The sequence below is a fragment of the Haliotis rufescens genome, unplaced genomic scaffold, assembly GCF_023055435.1.
Source record: "Haliotis rufescens isolate VD_foot unplaced genomic scaffold, xgHalRufe1.0.p SCAF_27, whole genome shotgun sequence".
Lineage (NCBI taxonomy): Eukaryota > Metazoa > Mollusca > Gastropoda > Lepetellida > Haliotidae > Haliotis > Haliotis rufescens.
The window spans coordinates 6,675,355-6,697,374 of NW_025963968.1; the positions used below are offsets into that span (position 1 = coordinate 6,675,355).

General features: G+C 43.8%; 1 protein-coding gene across 1 annotated transcript; it reads left to right on the forward strand.

Moving 5' to 3' along the window:
• Nucleotides 1–5,053: 5,053 nt before the first annotated feature.
• On the forward strand, nucleotides 5,054–19,267 carry LOC124150595 (hephaestin-like protein). The gene is made up of 12 exons (XM_048402613.1): nucleotides 5,054–5,230; nucleotides 6,490–6,734; nucleotides 7,377–7,589; nucleotides 8,125–8,458; nucleotides 10,628–10,734; nucleotides 10,932–11,097; nucleotides 11,314–11,576; nucleotides 12,519–12,715; nucleotides 14,559–14,703; nucleotides 15,394–15,606; nucleotides 17,593–17,809; nucleotides 18,199–19,267. Exons 1-12 carry the CDS (start codon nucleotides 5,079–5,081, stop codon nucleotides 19,121–19,123), a joined length of 3,177 nt encoding a protein of 1,058 aa, XP_048258570.1. The 5' UTR covers nucleotides 5,054–5,078; the 3' UTR covers nucleotides 19,124–19,267.
• Nucleotides 19,268–22,020: the final 2,753 nt, after the last annotated feature.

Here is a 22,020-nt window from a genome sequence, read left to right on the forward strand (position 1 = left end):
CTTTGATTATTGCCCTCATATTTGGGATAATTGTACAAAAGAACAAGAAATGACACAGTTAGACGCATGAAGGACGATGTGCGGAGCCACAAGGGGCACGAGTCGCGCTGGTCTGTGAGCTGAGACACACGCCCGACCACTCGTTCAACGATGACAGAACTTAAAACTTTTTTCTATAAAATGATCAATCGCTTCACATCTGAATATCTTCCCCACCTAATACCTGGAAATGTCTCTGCTAACAGTAGCTATAGATTGAGAGACAATTTACAGACTATGAGATATATAAGTGATATCGTGTTATGAATAAAGACACTCCGTGGTAACACTTGACTGTTAGTTTTGTCATTATTTGGTGCACATTGGACACATCTCTTCTTAACGTACATACTTCTCTATATGTTTATATGGTTCGCGTTTCTTCTGGCGGTGAGTATACATACATACATACATACATACATACATACATACAGACATACAGACATACAGACATACATACATACAGACATACATACATACATACATACATACAGACATACAGACATACATACATACATACATACATACATACAGACATACAGACAGATGCACGTGTGTGTGTGTGGCTGCTTGTACTAGTCCGGACTGATGCCGACTTATAGTGCAAGCCAACTGTAATACCATGCAGCAGTTTAAACTGAATATCCCACTCAGACAAAGTATACCGACCCTGAGCCGACATGTCCTTATTTTAGATCCTTAATGCCGAGCTCGAGGCAAGGTAACAACAAGTACCATATTTGAACATCTTTTGGTATGACGCGGCCGGGAATCGAATCCCGGACCTTCCGCTCTCCGGGCGGTCGGTCTACCACTAGACCACGGAGGCGGTCATCTGTAGGTCATGACCACTTGCTTCTGTAAAGCGTATTCAGTTTATCTTCATTATATTTTATTTTGCATATTACCTTCATGAATATAACTAGAGAGGTATTAACATAAGCCTCTCTGGGTTGTTTATCAATCCAGATTCATTGAATAAAAATATGTTTAAATAATATAAGATCCAAATTCTTGAACGCGACGATAACGCGATTTCAGCACACCTTATTGTGACGCCATTCACGTGTTTATCTTCACCCACATTTGTGTCATATTTTATATAAATATGGCTAGGAATGGATCCTGTTTTGGTACAGTGTAATTTGATAACAAACTGTTTAGCTGAACACCGTGATCGTGCAGATCACACACGAAGCGTTATCACAAATATGACACATGCCCAGTCCAAATGCTTGCACGAAAATATTCACAAACACAACACTCGAACATCCGCTTATTTGCACCAGTGTCAAAACATCAACAGGAAAGATTGAGACACACCGAGAACAGACGCGCCTATAGTTGTTGACATCCCCTACCCCTACTCACCTCATTTACATGGATGACCTTGAACGTATTGCCAAATGAGACCTTTGAATTACGAATCCGGTGCTGGCTTATTTTCCGTTATTCGAAAAACGAATAACGAATAACGAACCCGCTGCTAACTTCAGGCCCCTGTCAGACAATAGATCCCACAACCCTCGCTCTTCCCACAATCTCTTACCTTTACCAATCATAATGGGAGGGCGTGGTTTGATTAACGCGGAGGCTCTTCACGATAGACTTGTTTTGTGCACTTTTGCACACTTCTTTTGTTTCATGATCCTCTTGTGAAGCATGTCAAGACTCATGATGAAAACAAGACATTCCACAGTTTCCTTAAACGAGCCAAGGATGTTTGACATAATAATCTCACTGTCACTGTTGATTTTGTTGATTGTTCTGTTGACGGATGTTTATTTCCGTCTTTGCCATGCTTATGGTTTTGTCACCGAGGTCCATCCATGGTACGACCCAGAATATGTAGAGGGCGTCATGGAAAATGATAAATACAAAATTCTTTGGGTTTGGCCCGTATACAGCCTCAGACCTATCCAGGCCAACAAACCTCGGCTTGTCCCGTTTTGTTAAATCCAATGAAATCATTTATTCTATTGAATTTTCTGTCCCTTTTGACACTAATGTGATTCAGGAAAAACATGGCAAATATCCGGACCTCGATTTCGAAATGCCACGAAGACATCCCAAGTACCAAGTTGTTCGAATCCCCATTGTTTTCGGTGCCTTGGGTTTGGTACCTCCCAATCTGTTGACTGACATTTGGAGAGTACGAGGGTTCGCTACCAGGAATACAACCTTTCTGACAATCAGTGTTATGCAGAAGGCTGCAGTGTTGGGGAGTCGTCACATTCTCCGAAAAATTCTGGTCGGGTCCGACAAGGCAGCGCTTCCTGTGAGAAGTCCCATTCGCTGTCTGGGCTGCGTGTAGAGGGGGCAAGTGCCCTGAGCTGATGATGAGCATAACTAGCCTGAAAGTGCCAGGATCACCCAAACCCTCTTTGCTGCATTTATGTATTTTATATAATAATAATATAAAGCGACAAAACTCTTTCCATATCCAATGGAAATCTCTGCATGAAGTAGTACAATTACGACTATATTATGAGCATGTGTTTATGAATCACTATCAAATAGTGATGAAACCAGGGGTTCTCGGAAAATTGAGCGTATCCTGCCCCACCCATGGCACCCATCACAAACACATGCAAAGGATAGTCAATTCGTCACCTGAAAAACACAGAAACACATGCTACAAGTCAAAATAGGTAAATGCATCGGACATCATTTTGTCACTGATGCGTTAAATTTGGAAATGTCCTTCACATGTCGTTTTTGCCACAAAACGTTTTGAAAGCTTTTATTGAGGCCTTGAATGTTGTAACCTTGATCAAACAACTTCTGAGCAACTGTCGTATGAAGCTCTTTGAAATCTTGGTAGGAAGAACATGCCCGATTGTATTTCAAAAGTTGTGAAGTTGTAAACATCAAAGGCTGAAACTGCTGGAATAATGCTCGACGTGAAGGGAAAGTTGACTTTTGGAAAGTTGAAGTCATCCCTCTTGTCATACAGTGTTGGTGAGAGTGTTTTGTCACTCTGGATCTTTATGCAAAAACCTAAACATGAAACAGATGAGGCGGTCTCACTGTTCGCCTACATTTCTAGCTCAGGTGGGTTAATCAGTGGAAGGGAATTGGCTATTTGATTGTTATTAAACGATATCAGATTTTCAGTATACCTGCAGCTTAAGTTAAACTTCTTAGCCAAATAACCTTGGACTTTGCCAATCCGAGCAGAGATTCCGATTTATATTCATAAAGAAACAGATCAGCAAGAGCTGGAGCACAATTGATGCCTACTTTAAGAGATGCCTATCAAACAATTCAGCTGTATCAAGGCATCAAGCGGTTACAGATATATTACAGGGGGGGGGGGGGGGGGCTGTATTAAGGCATTACAGCTATTTGTATATTACATGGTAATTAGCTGTATTAAGACACCAGGCGGTTACAGCTATGTTACATAGGTGGTCAGCTATATTAAGCTGTTCAGGAGCCCCTCACGCAAAGCAATCTTAGCGCTCTAACTGTCGTAAATGTAAAAGGTCAACGCCAGAGAATCACCAGTCGCCAGTATCCATTCCATTGAGGCGTTCCAACATATTCCATTGGGCGTAAAACGGCGGTGTACATTTCCGGAATGGATCCAAGAAAAAACAGTGATGACGCCGTGCAAGTGTTCGCGAAAAGAGTGAGCATGTCTCGCCCGACCTGTAACATCCGCCACTCACACTCTTTGCATAAAAAATAAAGTGTTTGTTTGTTGTCTGATATCGTACAACAGTATGCCATGCGACGACGGCCTGTAAACAAACAAGACATGTTAACGCTTAAGTCATCTTTACGCTAAGAACGCTTTGTGGAAGGTGGCACACACACACACACACTCACACACACACACACAAACAGACAGACACAGACACAGACACAAACAAACAGCCACAGACAGACACACACACACACAGACACACACACACACACAGAAACACACACACAAACAGACACAGACACACACACAGAGACAGACAGACAGACAGACAGACACACACACACACACACACACACACACACACACACACACACACACACACACACACACACACACACACAGATGGAACCAACACACACACTTAAGGAATTATTATTTTTATCCGAACGTTTCATCTGCTTGCTTTGGGTCCTTCAGGGGCAGTGTAAGCACATCTGCGCATGTTCCAGGCTGGTATACATGCATCCTAAATATGGCGTAAAGCAAACGTTCGGTGCTCACACTATAAATAACCTGAAATACGCCGTCATTGATTCCATGGTTTGGTAAAACATATTACCTGTATTGTTGATTACTGGACCATACATGGACATTTATATTATATGCACGATGTCATTAAAAGTTCATTTCTGTGGGATGGGACCACCAAATAATGAATTATGACAAATTATCCTCTTGTGTATTAAGATATGGGCGTTACAAAAAAAATGTCAATATTCCTGTGAGCCTGCCCAGATGAAAACCTTTTAAAAGTCTAATTTGCATTGCGTGACAGTGCGTGAAAGTGCGTGACAGTGCGTGACAGTGCGTGACAGTGCGTGAAATTTGAGTCGGTGTGTTAAGCATTAAATCAGAGAGCGACCATATATCGTTATCGGTCTCTTCTTAAATCCAGCTTCCTTGAGGTCCTTTGGAAAACTAAAACAACTGAATGTATGGAATAATTATTTCCATGCAACATGCACATAACACAGACAACAACTTTGAACTTGATCGTGCATCTTCAAAATACTCTACACGTTCGCCGACAGGCTGTGTCTTGCTAATAACCAAGGCCCACTTGCACAAAGCGATCTTAGCGCTAAGACTATCGTAAGCCTATGTTAAAGTATGGGAGTAACAATAATCTTAGCATTAAGATCGCTTTGTGCAAGTGGGCCCAGGTCCTTTGTGTCCTGTTAGATGGCCAAGTTGAGTACTTACCAAGATGAACTAGGTGACCGGGTCGGTGATACTGCACTGTACCCCTTCATGGTGACGACGGAATCCGGGTTGTGAGAGAAGTAAATATATAAGGAAGGACGCGAGCCCTCGTGTACATTCACTCATGGAAACGCTGTGTATTGTAACAGGGCTGCTGGTCCTGACGCTAGTCCCCGGGTGTAGGGCTGTCGAGAGGGTGTTCTACATAGCGGCAGTTGAACGGGAGTGGGACTATGCCCCTACGGGAAGGAACATCATCAACCCACAGGATCAGGGGTAAGAGTGTGTGTGTTTTTTGTTGTTGTTTAACGCCGCAATATTTCAGCTATTTGACGGCAGTCTGTAAAAAAATCGAATCTGGACCAGACAATCCAGTGATTGACGTCATGAGCATCGACCTACGCAATTGGGATACAATGACATGCATCAACCAAGTCTGCGAGCCTGACCATCCGATTTCCATTAGTCACCCCTTACGACAAGCATGGGTTGCTGAAGACCAAATCTAACCCGGAATCTTCAGGGACTTGACCTCAAGAGTTGATAGAAGGTAGTCTATTGACTGTCTATTGTTTAACGCCGCACTGAGCAACATTCTATAATAGTGTCCGAGGGACAGCTAACGGTGGAGCTAATTGTAGAAGTTTAACTGCAACATTTAATAAAAGGTTTTAAGGTTTTCTTCTTGTGAATATATATAACTGTGTGTGTTTGTGTGTGTTTGTGTGTGTGTGTGTTTGTGTGTGTGTGTGTGTGTGTTTGTGTGTGTGTGTGTGTGTGTGTGTGTGTGTGTGTGTGTGTTTGTGTGTGTGTGTGTGTGTGTGTGTGTGTGTGTGTGTGTGTGTGTGTGTGTGTGTGTGTGTGTGTGTGTGTGTGTGTGTGTGTGTGTGTGTGTGTGTGTGTGTGTATGTTGGGTTTAACGCCACTTTTAACAGTATTCCAACTAATACAAACCTTTCGAACCCACAATCATAGGTTTCTGGCGTGTCCAAGGGACGTAACTCTGCACAGCGAATCGCGGCGCCTGAGACGACTTGGTCACCATGCCCCCTAGTGAATAAGAGGTTGCACATAGTAGATTATACATGCGCAGTCAAATCTCTATATTAACCCACTACGGTACTCATATTTTCCTGGGGCGATCGGGTAGCCTAGTGGTTAAAGCGTTCGCTCGTCACGCCGACGATCCGGGTTCGATTCCCGACATGTGTACAATCTCTGTCCCCCGCCGTGATATTGCTGGAATATTGCTAAAAGCGGCGTAAAACCATATTCATTCACTCACTCATATTTTCCTATAGAATCACATCTACAAGTTCATATCACAATGATTTTTTTACATTTTCGCCAGGATTTCAGCTTAACATGGGGTCCTACTTTGATCAAAAGTTTGTTTCCCCGAAATGCGTGTGTCACGGGTTGCACACGAGTGGCGAACGGGGTGTTGTGGTAGGTGAAACTCGTCACACGTCCCGGGAAAGGGGAAACATACCCTCAGCGCAAATGCTATCTGTACCTTTTATTTTCCCTCCTAGAACTGCGGACAAGTATCTAGTGAATGGCAGGAACCGCATTGGCGGGGTCTACACCAAGACCATATATAGATCATACACAGACGCCACCTACCGGACTGAGATTCCAAGTCCACCATGGCTCGGGCTGTATGGACCAATCATCAGAGGAGAAATCGGGGACACCATCACCGTACACTTCCGGAACAATGGATCACGGGAGTTTTCTATGCATCCACATGGTCTCTTTTATAAGAAAGACAGTGAAAGTAAGTTGTTTAAAAAATGAACGCAGTTAGTAAGATGCCTACTCTAATCTTAAATTTAGTTGTTCATGTATGTATGTATGTATGTATGTATGTATGTATGTATGTATGTATGTATGTATGTATGTATGAATTGAATATATACTACTCAACTTCTTTTATTGGGATACTGAAATAATTCACAGTATTTCATAATTTACATAATTGTACATATTATTTGTAAACAGTTTGATGGATCAAAGCATACTAGAAATATTATTTTCAAAAGTTGAGTAGACAGTATACTCACTTGATAGATCTCTCATAATCGATCACGCATTGACTACATTTTAGTCCTGATATAATTCATTACAAATATAAAGGTCTATGTAAAAAAATATACTTGTTAAAGTGGGTAACATTTGGAAATAAAAATTAAAGCATCATAAATACTATTGTGTTCGGACAAGGCATCACCAAAAAGCATTAACATTGGAACCTGCATGCATGATCGATATACACCAGTTGAACGTAACTCTTCAATTTTTTTATCCTATAACTTTTGCAAACGTGACATTGTCATTAAAAGGTGTACTGATCTATAACTAACGGGGCATTGCAAGCGTCCACAAACGTATACACACTCACACAGATTATTTATATCAGGTGCAATCTACATGGATGGCACATCCGGCCGTTTTAAGTTTGATGACATAGTTATGCCCGGATCTGACGTCACGCTGACGTGGCAAGTACATCCTGACGACGCCCCAGGTCAAGACGACCCCGCCTGTATTCCGTACGTGTACCACTCGCATATCGACACCCCACCCGACACCAACACAGGACTCATCGGTGTCATCTCCGTCTGTAAGCCAGGTAATGGACCAACAGCTGTTGCATTCGTGTCTGACTGTAATCCAGGCCAGGACCAATATGTGTCGTACCTTTCTCTAGACCCGTGAAGAATAGGTATTCAGCAACCCATTTTTGCTTAAAAGGCGACTATTCTTGTCGTGAGAGGCGACTAACGGGATCGGGTGGTCAGGCTCGCTGACTTGGTTGATGTAAGTCATCGAATCCCAATTGCATAGATCGATGCTCATGATGTCAGTCACAGGATTGTCTGCTTTTATTTCGACTATCGATCTATTACTTTCGAACGTAAAATCCTTAAACCAAGTAATTAGAGAAGGTATAAATTGTATCGCATACTATTTGCAATCATCTGCAACGTTCAATATTAAGTCTTGTGAAAATAAGATTAAACGTCAAAGCCAGAGAATGACCATCCTCGATTATCTGCCAAAGCAGATTTATTTGGGCGGTGAAAATTATATAAATTGATACCTGACAATCAGTGATGACACCAGTCGTTCACGAACAATGCCTTGTGACTAGTTGCATTTTTCAGGAACATTGAATGTCAAAGGCGAAAGAAATGACGTGGATGAAGAGTATTTCATTGTTGCCAAAGTGTTTGACGAAAACGCAAACTGGATGACATCACGAAATTTGCAGAAGTGTGGAGTCCCGAGTGAGTGTCAGAGGTTGTTGGACGACGAAGACGAGGAGTTCATGGAAAGCAACATGATGTATACATTCAATGGCTATGCCTTTGCGCAACTTCCGGATCTGCTCGCGTGTTCAGGGGACAAGGTCGCGTGGCACGTGATTGGCATGGGCAACGAAATTGACATCCATACCATCGAGTTCCATGGCCAGATAGTGCTGACCGAACAGACAAGGTAGGAGTGACTACAAAACGTAGGGAAGGGTGAAAACACAACGTTGGAAGGGATGATCCACAACGTAGGTAGGGGTGAATACACAGCGTAGGTAGGGGTGATACACAACGTAGGCAGGGGTGAATAAACAACGTAGGAAGGGGTGAATACACAATATAGGTTGGGATAAATACACAACGTAGGTAGGGATGAATACACAACGTAGGTAGGGATAAATACACAACGTAGGTAGGGATGAATAAACAACGTAGGTAGGGGTGAATACCCAACGTAAGTAGGGGTGATACACAACGTAGGTAGGGGTGAATATACAACGTAGGTAGGGATGAATATACAACGTAGGTAGGGATGAATACACAACGTAGGTAGGGATGAATACACAACGTAAGTAGGGATGAATACACAACGTAAGTAGGGGTGAGAACACAACGTAGGTAGGGATGAATACACAACGTAAGTAGGGGTGAATGCGTAACGCAGATAGAGAAGAATACATAACGTAGGGATGGGTGAATTCACAGCGTTGGTAAGGGTGATACACAACGTAGGTAGGGGTGAATACTCAACGTAGGTACGGACGATGCACAACGTAGGTAGGGATGAATACACAACGTAGGTGTGGATGAGGCACAACGTAGGTAGGGGTGATACACAACGTAGGTAGGGGTGACTGCACAACGTAGGCAGGGTGAATACACAACGTAGGTAGGGATGAATACACAACGTAGGTAGGGGTGAATACACAACGGAGGTAGCGGTGATACACAAAGGAGGTAGGGGTGAATACACAACGTAGGTAGGGGTGATACACAAAGGAGGTAGGGGTGAATACACAACGGAGGTAGCGGTGAAAAACAACGCAGGTAGGGGTGAATACACAACGTAGGTAGGGATGACTACACAACGTAGGTGTGGATGATGCACAACGTAGTTAGGGGTGACTACACAACGTAGGTAGGGATTAATACAGAACGTAGGTAGGGGTAAGTACACAATATAGGTAGGGGTGAATACACAACGTAGGTAGGGGTGATACACAACGTAGGTAAGGATGAATACACAACGTAGTTAGGGATGAAAACACAACGTTTGTAGAGATGAATACACAACTTAGACGGGAATGATGGACAACGTAGGTAGGGGTGACTACACAACGTAGGTAGGGGTGACTACACAACGTAGGTAGGGGTGACTACACAACGTAGGTAGGGGTGACTACACAACGTAGGTAGGGGTGACTACACAACGTAGGTAGGGGTGACTACACAACGTAGGTAGGGGTGATACATAACATCGGTAGGGGTGATACATAACATCCGTAGGGGTGTATACACAACGTAGGTAGGGGTGAATACACAATATAGGTTGGGGTGAATTCACAACGTAGGTAGGGGTGAATACCCAACGTAGGTGCCTCTGAATACACATTATAGGTAGGGGTGAATACACATTATAGGTAGGGGTGAATTCACAATATAGGTTGGGGCGAATTCACAACGTAGGTAGGGGTGAATTCACAACGTAGGTGCCTCTGAATACACATTATAGGTAGAGGTGAATACACAATATAGGTTGGGGTGAATTTACAACGTAGGTAAGGGTGACTACACAACGTAGGTAGGGGTGAATGAATAACGTAGGTAGGGTGAAAAAACAACGTAGGTAGGGGTGAGTACACAACGTAGGTAGGGATGACGGACAACGTAGGTAGGAATGACTACACAACGTAGGTGGGAATGATGCACAACGTAGTTAGGGGTGACTACACAACGTAGGGAAGCGTGAATACACAACGTAGGTAGGGATGACTACACAACGTAGGTAGGGGTAAATAAACAACGTCGGTAGGGGTGAGTACACAACGTAGGTAGGGATGATGGACAACGTAGGTAAGGATGAATACACAACTTAGTGAAGTGTGAATACACAACGTAGGTAAGGGTGAAAAAACAACGTAGGTAGTGGTGACTACACAACATAAGTAGGGATGACTACACAACGTCTGGCGCTGTTGGTGTCAAAATCACCAAGCCTAATGTTATCCTGTCTAACCAAAAAAGGTGTGTGTGGGGAAATGACCCTGGCTGGGAATTGTCCTGTGGGGAATTATTCTGTGGGGAAATGTTTGGACCCGAATTTAAATGACATATATCAGTGGACATGTTTCAGTGACGACAACATCCAGGTGTTCCCTGCTGTCTTCAAGACGGGGATGATGACAGTTGGTGCCCCGGGACATTGGATAATAGGGTGTATGGTCACAGATCATTTCGCCGGTCAGTCGACATTTATCAGATCACTATTCACATAAACCAATCTGCAAGACGTTATCATTATTCTTAACGTAACCTGCATATTTTCTCATTTGAATATGGTAATTTATATTTTAATAATCTCTTACTCATACAGTGTCTATAAGTATTAATTATGTCCTGGATGAGTTCATATAGAAAGGTATTTCTTATAATTTTAGGCGGTATGAATGCATACTTCGTCGTAGAAAATTGCGGGGCTCGGGAATCGCCAAAGCTACAAGGAACCATTCGTAATTACTATCTCGCCATAGAAGAAGAAGAATGGAATTATGGGCCTTCTGGCTTGGATAGGTTTAATGGTGGCAAACTCATTGAACCTGGAAGGTATAAGGCTTAATTGTGAATAGTTAAGATTTTTTACGGCAAAAATAATATACCACTGTTTTAATGTGTTGTAATATTGCAATGCTAATTCCGTTGAATGATGCATGTCAAGAATCATGGTTGCAACTTTTGCTCGGTCCAAGGATGTTTTAACTTTCGACTTTGACAAAGCGTAATGAAATATTTTTCAAGAGGTTACTTTTGTCCAAATTGCAGCAAGGCGGAGCCCTATTTCGGTCAAAGTACTAGTGCTGGTCGCATCGGAGGACAATACAAGAAGGCAAGGTTCCAAGAGTATGGTGACATTGCCTTTTTGAGCCGGAAGTCGTCTAATGACACATCTCTTGGAATTCTGGGACCGGTGTTACGAGCGGAAGCTGGGGATCATATCAACATTGTCATAAAGAACAAAGGCAGTAGACCGTTCTCGTTTACTGGCCATGGGTTGACGTACACACAAGGCCCGGGTGAAATGACAGGTATGGATGTGATTATGTTAACTCTACACACTACCCAGGTGAAATTACAAGTATGAAAATGATCATTTTATCTCTACACACTGCCCATCTTCCCAAAACAAGGGAGTTAACTAACTGTAAAAGTCAAGTTTCCACTCTTACCGAACTAGGCTGCAATTTTCAGGCTCGATCGTAGCACCACCATTGGCTATTACGACTTATGTCCCTCCTATGTCCCCCTATTGACCAATAAGATTCCATCGCTCATATAGCTTGCATTTACTTCAAACAAGATTTCGGCTCCGAGTCAAGACGATTTGATCGATAATCAAGAGCTATGATGTAATAAAACGGGATACCTCGCAAAGTGCATGAACCACTGGATTAAAAACATGCAAAAATACACATGCTGACACGGCGTGACGAGCGAACGCTTTAACCACTAGGCTACCCGACCGCCCCCCGACTCATTAGAAAACACACATTGACTGGACATGTGAGGGGCTTGTCGAGATCGTGCCAGAGAGGGTCCCTGCTCTCAAAGCGGCTTCGGGGCGGTCGGGTAGGCTAGTGGTTTAAGCGTTCGCTTGTCACGCCGAAGACCCGGGTTCGATTCCCGACATGGGTACATTGTGTGAAGCCCATTTCTGGAGTCCCCCGCCTTGATATTGCTGGAATATTGCTAAAAGCGGCGTAAAACCATACTCACTAACTCACTCAAAGCGGCTTCCAACTTTAACTTGCAATGTTCTTGATTGCTTTTATTTCACTTGCGAGTATCTCCTAACCCATCTCTTTTCTGATTATCACAACATCTTGGTGGTGCGATACTTTTTGACGAAGTTTATATATAAGTCCTTCATAACAAAAGTGTATTCTGTATCGCGCCGTTATGGTTGTGAATAACTGACCCGGTGGTGCTACGTACACGTACTTAACCCGTATAAAATTGTCTTTGCTTAGGACATTCTGCGCATGTCAACCCTGGCACAATTCATGTGTACAATCAGCACGTTCCCGATGACGTCATTGGCCCAAATGACCCAGATTGCGTCGTGAAGATATACTACTCAGCTGCAATCAGTGACGTCAATTCTGGCCTGATAGGGCCTCTAGTTCTGTGTCGGAGTGGCGCTTTGGACAAAGTCACCGGGAGACAGGTATGTTTTGTTTGTTTGTTTGTTGTTTAACGCCGCACTCAGCAATATTCCAGCTATATGACGGCGGTCTGTAAATAATCGAGTCCGGACCAGACAATCCAGTCATTGGCATCATGTGCATCGATCAACGCAAATGGTATACGATGACATGCATCAACCAAGTCAGCGGGCCTGACCACCCGATCCCGTCAGTAGCCTCTTACGGCAAGCTTAGTCGCCTTTTACGGCAAGCATGGGTTGCTGAAGACCTATTCTAACCGGGATCTTCACTGGTCAGGTATGTATTGAGTGAGATTGGGGCCAACCTTTGATATTATGCGGACACCTTGAAATAAGTACCCGTAAAGATTCCGGGGTAGAATAGGTCTTCCGCAACCCATTCTTGCCGTAAAAGGGGACTATGCTTGTCGTAAAAGGCGGCTAACGGGATCGGGTGGTCAGGCTCGCAGACTTGGTTGATGCATGTCATCGATCCCAATTGCGTGGATCGATGCTCATGATATTAATCACTGGATTGTCTGGTCCAGACTCGATTATTTACAGACCGCCGTCATATAGCTGGAATATTGCTGAGTGCGGCGTTAAACAACAAACCAACAAACCAACCTTGAAATAAGCAGTTTAACCTCTGGTTTTAAAAAAAGCCAATAAAACATGTTTGTTTTCAGAGAATATGTGGTACATGTCGAGTTATCGGCGTATAGTCCTAATTTTGGAAGAAAGCCGGAAGTGAAGCAGACTCAGATGTTTACCATTTCGGTGAAACCCACAAGCACGGGCTCGGTGCTGACACATCTAAAAACGTAATCGGGGCGAACGCAGTTCCGAACCCACGATCATGGGTTTCTGGCATGCCCAAAGGACGCAACTATTCAAAGTGGATTGCAGCGCCTTAGACGGCTGACCCCTTGAATGTTTTGAACCAGTGAGCGAAACTATTTTCTGTTCGAGGTAACTGGGTTTAAGACAGGTTTAAAATCAAAGGGTTTGAGCTTAATGTGAGAGTTTACAGGTTGCTGACTGACCAAGGAACATAATCATGTTGATTTGGGATTCAAACCCGCGATGAACCTGATCCTTGCACTGCTAAGGGACACAACTCTATATCGGGAATAGCAGTACCACTAGAACATAAGAACATAACCCTTGCACCCGGGTATATGAAGGAAATCATTAATCTGAATCTGAACAAAACATTTCATTAAAGTACACACAACATCCTGGTGTTGTTCATCTTCCCGAGGCAAGAGAGTTAACTGACTTTAAAAGTCTTGTTTCCACCCTTGCCGAACTAGGCTGGAATTCCTGGGCTCGATCGTAGCGCCACCAGTGGCTGTTACGAGTTATGTCCTTTCTATGCCTCTCCTATTGACCAATCAGATTCAACCTCTCGTATCACTTTCATTTGCTTCAAACAAAACGGTGGCGCCCAGTCAAGACGATCTGATCGATAATCAAGTTCTATATTGTGATAAAACGAGTCTTACATCGCGAAGTGCATCAAATCACGTGAGCATCTTGATTAAAAACAGGAAACATCTGTTGACAACGAGTTAGCGGTGCACATGCTTTGCAAATCCTGCAGTCGACCGAAATCTGCATGACACTTTACGAACCGGATTTCGATTTCGGTGCGCTATTTTGATTGGACTATGCATAGACTCGTTAGTCCAGCCAAAATGTAACTCCATAATACCAGCCTAGTTCGGCAAGGGTGGAAACTGGACTTTTATAGTCAGTTAACTCACTTGCCTCGGAAAGATGGGTGTTGTTGGAACAATGTTTAATTATACATGCACTTACATGTTCATGACACATGAGCCGGATACTATCTTTGTTGTAGAGGTACACCGCCAGAGAGTTTTTCCTGCTGTTTAGTGCATTTGATGAGAACAAGTCTTGGTACTTAGATGACAACATCAAGAGTCACGTGACTACAACTGTCAACAAGGACAACGCCGACTTTACTGAGAGCAACGTCATGCACGGTAAACATCGGCTTCACACAAAATTAATGACGCACTTTGTCTCCGTCTCCTCTACAAGTATGGGGGCGGTCGGGTAGCCTAGTGGTTAAAGCGTTCGCTCGTCACGCCGAAGACCCGGGTTCGATTCCCGACATGGGTACATTGTGTGAAGCCCATTTCTGGTGTCCCCCGCCGTGATATTGCTGGAATATTGCTAAAAGCGGCGTAAAACCATACTCACTCACTAACCTCACTCTACAAGTATGGCTGAGCTAGTGCCTTAAGCTATGTATTCTGTATTTAATTTATGTATTCTAATAAAGCTGTCCACGCGTGTATTTCGATTCCGTCTCCGACACCCATATTTCTGTTATATCGCGTCTGCCCTTCAACAATCAAGTCTGCACCAGCCAAACCAGTGGCTGAAAGCATGAGCATTAGAATACACATTGCATCGTCTTAACTTACTATAGTAAAGGGTGAGTGAGTGGGTTTGGTTTTACGCCGCTTATCCAATATTCTAGCAATATGACGGCGGACGAAACCATAAGTGATTTTCACATTTTGTACACATGTGGGGAATAGAACCCGGTCTTCAGCGTTACGAGCGAAAGTTTTAACCACTAGGGTACACCACCGCACACTTACATTAGTAAAACGCATGTACTTCGAACATTAGAAATGTAATGTTTTGACATCTTTTTTTGCCAGGAATCAATGGACTGAGTTTCGGCAACTTGGATGGCTTGAACATGTGTGTTGGTGACAATGTCACGTGGCATATACTTTCTTACGGATCTGAAGTGAATGTGCAGGCGCCCTATTTCCATGGTAACACATTCAGTATTGGAAATAGACATCGAGACGTTGGTACCTTGATATCTGGAGAGACACACTCGCTCTTCATGACGCCAGATAATCCAGGTGAGAAATACACTCGCTCTACACGACGCCAGATAATCCAGGTGAGAGACACACTCGCTCTACATAACGTCGGATAATCCAGGTGAGAGACAAACTCGCTCTACACGACGCCAGATAATCCAGGTGAGAGACAAACTCGCTCTACACGACGCCAGATAATCCAGGTGAGAGTCACACTCGCTCTACACGACGCCAGATAATCCAGGTGAGAGACACTCTCGCTCTACATGACGCCAGATAATAGAGGTGAGAGACACACTCGCTCTTCGTGACGCCAGATAATCCAGGTGAGAGACACACTGGCTCTACATGACGCCAGATAATCAAGGTGAGAGACACACTCGCTCTACATGACGCGAGATAATCAAGGTGAGAGACACGCTCGCTCTTCATGACGCCAGATAATCCAGGTGAGAGACACACTCGCTCTTCGTGACGCCAAATAATCCAGGTGAGAGACACGCTCGCTCTTCATGACGTCAGATAATCCAGGTGAGAGACACACTCGCTCTTCATGACGCCAGATAATCCAGGTGAGAGACACACTCGCTCTACACGACGCCAGATAATCAAGGTGAGAGACACACTCGCTCTACATGACGCCAGATAATCCAGGATAGAGACACACTCGCTCTTCTGGACGCCAGATAATCCAGGTGAGAGACACACTCGCTCTACACGACGCGAGATAATCCAGGTGAGAGACACACTGGCTCTACATGACGCCAGATAATCCAGGTGAGAGACACACTCGCTCTACATGACGCGAGATAATCCAGGTGAGAGACACACTGGCTCTACACGACGCGAGATAATCCAGGTGAGAGACACACTGGCTGTACATGACGCCAGATAATCAAGGTGACAGACACACTCGCTCTTCATGACGCCAGATAATCCAGGTGAGAGACACACTCGCTCTTCGTGACGCCAAATAATCCAGGTGAGAGACACACTCGCTCTTCATGACGCGAGATAATCCAGGTGAGAGACACACTCGCTCTTCATGACGCCAGATAATCCAGGTGAGAGACACACTCGCTCTTCGTGACGCCAAATAATCCAGGTGAGAGACACACTCGCTCTTCGTGACGTCAGATAATCCAGGTGAGAGACACACTCGCTCTTCATGACGCCAGATAATCCAGGTGAGAGACACACTGGCTCTTCATGACGCCAGATAATTCAGGTAAGAGACACACTCGCTCTTCGTGACGCCAAATAATCCAGGTGAGAGACACACTCGCTCTTCATGACGCCAGATAATCCAGGTGAGAGACACACTCGCTCTTCATGACGCCAGATAATCCAGAGAGAGACACACTCGCTCTACACGACGCCAGATAATCAAGGTGAGAGACACACTCGCTCTTCTGGACGCCAGATAATCCAGGTGAGAGACACACTGGCTCTACACGACGCGAGATAATCCAGGTGAGAGACACACTCGCTCTACATGACGCCAGATAATCCAGGTGAGAGACACACTCGCTCTACATGACGCCAGATAATCCAGGTGAGAGACACACTGGCTCTTCATGACGCGAGATAATCCAGGCGAGAGACACACTCGCTCTTCATGACGCCAGATAATCCAGGTGAGAGACACACTCGCTCTACACGACGCCAGATAATCCAGGTGAGAGACACACTCGCTCTTCATGACGCCAGATAATCCAGGTGAGAGACACACTGGCTCTTCATGACGCCAGATAATCCAGAGAGAGACACACTCGCTCTACACGACGCCAGATAATCCAGGTGAGAGACACTCTCGCTCTTCGTGACGCCAAATAATCCAGGTGAGAGACACACTCGCTCTACATGTCTGCGAGTACAATGTTCAGCGAACAATAAACATTACAAAATGTAACATATTTATCATTATTATTATTGCTACGTTCTCCTTCAATCTCGTATGAAGATAAAACAATGTAGGATTTAGGTAATACGCCCTATGTAGATATTGAAACACAACCGTTCCAGGTGTCTGGGCCGTGAGGTCAGCGACCAACATCATGACGGACACTGGCGTGACCGCTCTGTACACGGTCAACCCATGCGGTTCAACCATGACCGGTGCCGACGGCGTAGGCAGCGGCGTCACGAGACGCTACAACATCGCCGTGGAGGAGGTGGACTGGGACTACGCCCCACGCGAAACAAGCCTCATCAACGGTGTAGATCTCAATGACCCTCGAGCGTAAGTCCACGGTCATCTTGTGTAAGCAAATTCGAGAGCAGGTGCAACTATTTGTTACCTAGACATATAGGTGGGGCAATGGTAGCCAATGGTCGAAGGCGCTGCATTTGGAACCTATGATCATGACTTCGAATCCCGGTTCGCCCTGATTATGATTATGTTTATTTGTGGACTGAAATCAGTTCTGTAATGAATATATTTTCTTCAATCCTTTAACTGGGATTATGAAGCTAAAACAAGACACGTTTCATGATATTTATTTGAGTAAAATTCGGTTCAATACATTAACTTATATTGTGTTACGCATACATAGTTCGGGAAATCACATGAAATTTATTTTCAAGATTGAATATATAATAGTAATTTGTTTTTGTTTCCTTCCAACACAGTGCATTCATTTTTGTGAGAGATGACGAAAACTTCATCGGTGACACCTACAAGAAGGCTTTATACAGGCTATACACTGATAACACATTTACCAACCGGAAGTCACGAAGCCAGGAGGATATTCATTTAGGAATTATGGGTCCAATGATTAAAGCGGAAGTTGGTGATAAAATTGAAGTGAGTTTGAAGAACCTCGGCAGCAGGGAGTACTCAATTCACCCACATGGCCTGTTCTATAACAAGTCCAACGAAGGCACAGCGTATAACAACGGCCCTGACGGAGGTGTTCAGCCGGGAAAGACGCGCGTGTACACGTGGTATGTACCGGAGCGCGCCGGACCCGGAAGTAGTGACCCTAACTGTATCCCTTGGTTGTACACATCGGGTATTGAATCAACAAAAGACACATACGCAGGCCTCATTGGCACAATTGTGATTTGCCGGAAGGGGATACTCGACTCTAACAACACGCGCACTGACGTAAATAGGGAATTCGCTCTTTTGTTTAGTATATTTAACGAGAACAAAAGCTGGTATTTATCAGATAACATAGCCAATCACGCGGCAGGAAGGGTTGGCACCGACTATGATGATGATGGAGACTTTGAGGAGAGCAACCTCTTCCACTCCATCAACGGACTATTGACTGGCAACAACGTTGGCCTGAACGTACGGCTGAACGACACCATCGCTTGGTACCTGCTGTCATCGGGGTCGGAGTTGGACATGCACACAATTCATTTTCATGGACAAACCTTCACCCACGTCAGCAACAACAAACATCGTACTGACGTCATCGAACTGTACCCCGGGGAGGCAGAGGAGGTGGAGATGCGCGCGCATGACGTAGGGACATGGATCCTCCATTGTCACGTGTTGGATCATATCAGTGCAGGTATGGAAACAACATACACGGTGTTGCCGTAGAGCTCTCACACGTATGGAGCATTGATTGCAGAATTGATGCTTGGAAAAACCTGAAAGCTTTTTGTTGCTGTTACATTTTTATTTACATACACAGTAATTGTTTATTTTTTTTATATATGATGATAATAAAGGCTTGTTTATGAATGCAGTTCGTTCGGATCTATATAATCAATATCATATTTAACATTAGCTACACTGATAATTGACAGTTGGTAGTCAGAGCGAAATATGCACGTGCCATCATCAAGTATTATCGAGTACACCATCTTCCACTGTGGGCAAAGGTGGTGGATGTGCTGTAATTACCATGACCTGACCCAGGCTTCGAACCATGACGCATGCACCGTACTCGCGTCCACAGTACAGACACATGCTTACACGAAGAGACACACACACACGTACGTACGTAACATGAATGCACACACACGTACGTACCATGAGTGCATGCACCCGCTCACGCACACACACACACACACACACACACACACACACATTCAGATATACCATGAATGCATACTTAGTATTATATACACACACGTACACATTCTCTCTCTCTCTCTCTCTCTCTCTCACACACACACACACACACATACACACACGCGGACAACTCTCTCTCTTACACACTCAAACACATACGCACACACACATACACACACGCGCACACACTCTCACATAGACACATACACACACGCGCGCGCGAATAACAACCCCGGCCTGTAAATCTACACGCTACCAGAATTTCAAAAATGACTCGATCTGAAACTTCGGGTTGATTCTAAATTGATGTTAGCGCAGTTAAAGTTTCAGGTCACATAGCTCCTCATTGAAAACACAGTATGTTATCGTCTACTTAAACTAACATGCAGCAATTCACATGAAATGCAGTGACATCAAAGCAGCGTCAAACCTCAACTCACTCACTCACTCACTCAGTGTTAAATGCAGCCAGTTTCTACAAGGGAACACGGAGATTCCAGCTGCCAGATCGTTGACAGTGACACATCATGACAACGTAGAGTTCTTGGCTACACTAGTACTGAAGCAACATAAAATCACAGTCATTCTGACAGATATCAATCAAACATCATGAAGATGGCCACTGGCAAATTTGAACCATCATTTTAATCCCGAAACCGTATTCATGTATGTTTCGATGATGTTCACATGTTCCTCTGGTAAAAGAGTGTAACAGAGGTGAACATTAAGTGCTTCTCTTGCTCCTGTGTGTAGTGATGGGCTTGGGATCAAACCTTTCGTTGAGGTCGTTTTTAATTGCGGTTTGATAATTGGATGAGCATAAAAAGGACAAAACAACATAAATGTCATCACAGCATGCGTGTCAAAAACATCCGTGACAAAATCAAAGAAATTTCAACAGAATGATGAAACGTATCGTCGGGCCTTGACGACAGGGAATGAGACGGACAGTTAAAGGGAGGTAACTACTAAATAATACTACTCTTCAGGTTGCACGCGAAGCTGTTATCAAGAGTCCACATAAGGTACGCCTCGCTAATAATTTTTAACAGATGGAATGTCGTGCAGTTATTGGAAATACATCAGAGGCAAAATTTATCAAGTCAACGAAATTGTCTGAGGTTGGTCTCCAGGAATGTAGAAAGAAGGAAACTAATGGCACTAGTCTCACTTTGAATATCGTGATAGTGATAGTGTCGGGCCGGTGTGTGTGTGTGTGTGTGTGTGTGTGTGTGTGTGTGTGTGTGTGTGTGTGTGACCAAGTATTATCTGCAGAGTACACACTTGCTGCCTACAGAAATATGCTGCCTTGTTGTGTATTTGGTTCAAATACACGCTGTAAGCATGTGAAGCATGGTACTTCATACAAAAAAACCCGTTAAGGGTGTATTATTATATACTTCAGTGTGAAAGACTGAGTTGTCTGCAGTTCAAGTTTCCTTTGCAGTGAACATAACACTCGCTATTTCACTGCTGTGAACATAACACTTTGACGGAACTGTTGTCAAACAAGAGTTACCCCGTCTCAAATTGTCTCCCTTTATCATGTCTGGCTCCTACACAAACTGTTGACTTCCTTTTCACGTTAGTTCCTCAATGACAAGGCAAATTAATGGCCGATGGTCATTTATGTAGTTGATGTCGCTTCTTGCCATTTGTTATTCTCTTGAAAGTGTTTCGTTATAAACTGTCAAATTCTCATTTAACTCGTCAATCGAGACTGTTCGTTTCGCAAAGCGCCATTTCTGTTACTTGACCAGCGTGTATTCTTTTGCTACCAACAGCGGTCTCTTAGTTTTCAGGAATATTTTTTTGTTAAAGTTGATTGTGTATATAATCATATCTAAATATATGATAAAGACTTTTCGTTAGCCTAAATATTTTTAGTTACTTTTGTTTATTTTTTTAAAGATTTTGCAAACACGAAACTACTTTTTATGTCGCAAATACAAGGGGTGGTGAACCGCCCCCGCGTGTTAGGTTGGGAGCGCAAATTTACGGTTCAAGGTTTTACATTTGTAATGAAATAATTTATTTTTTTCCGGATGACAACTACACAAAAAAGTGTATAATATGTAGGATATTCCATATGACTCTCATCTCGCGACGAGGGAAAAGGAGATATTTTCACTCGTGACTACGCCAATCGTGAAAATATCCCCAAGTAACTCGACGAGAGAAACTTGATATTTCACTCGACACATGAAATATCCTCTATATATATCCTTCGTAGTTTGGCCCATAACTTTTTAGACACCCTTCGTAGCTGGAATATTCTTGAGTGCGGCGTTAAACAACAAACATAAATATTCACGTATCTAGACTGTCATTCCAAAACAAGTGTGAGAAGTGATACTAAAATATACGTCAAATGTCCAACATTAACCAAAGAATGACAAAACAACAAATAAACATCGATG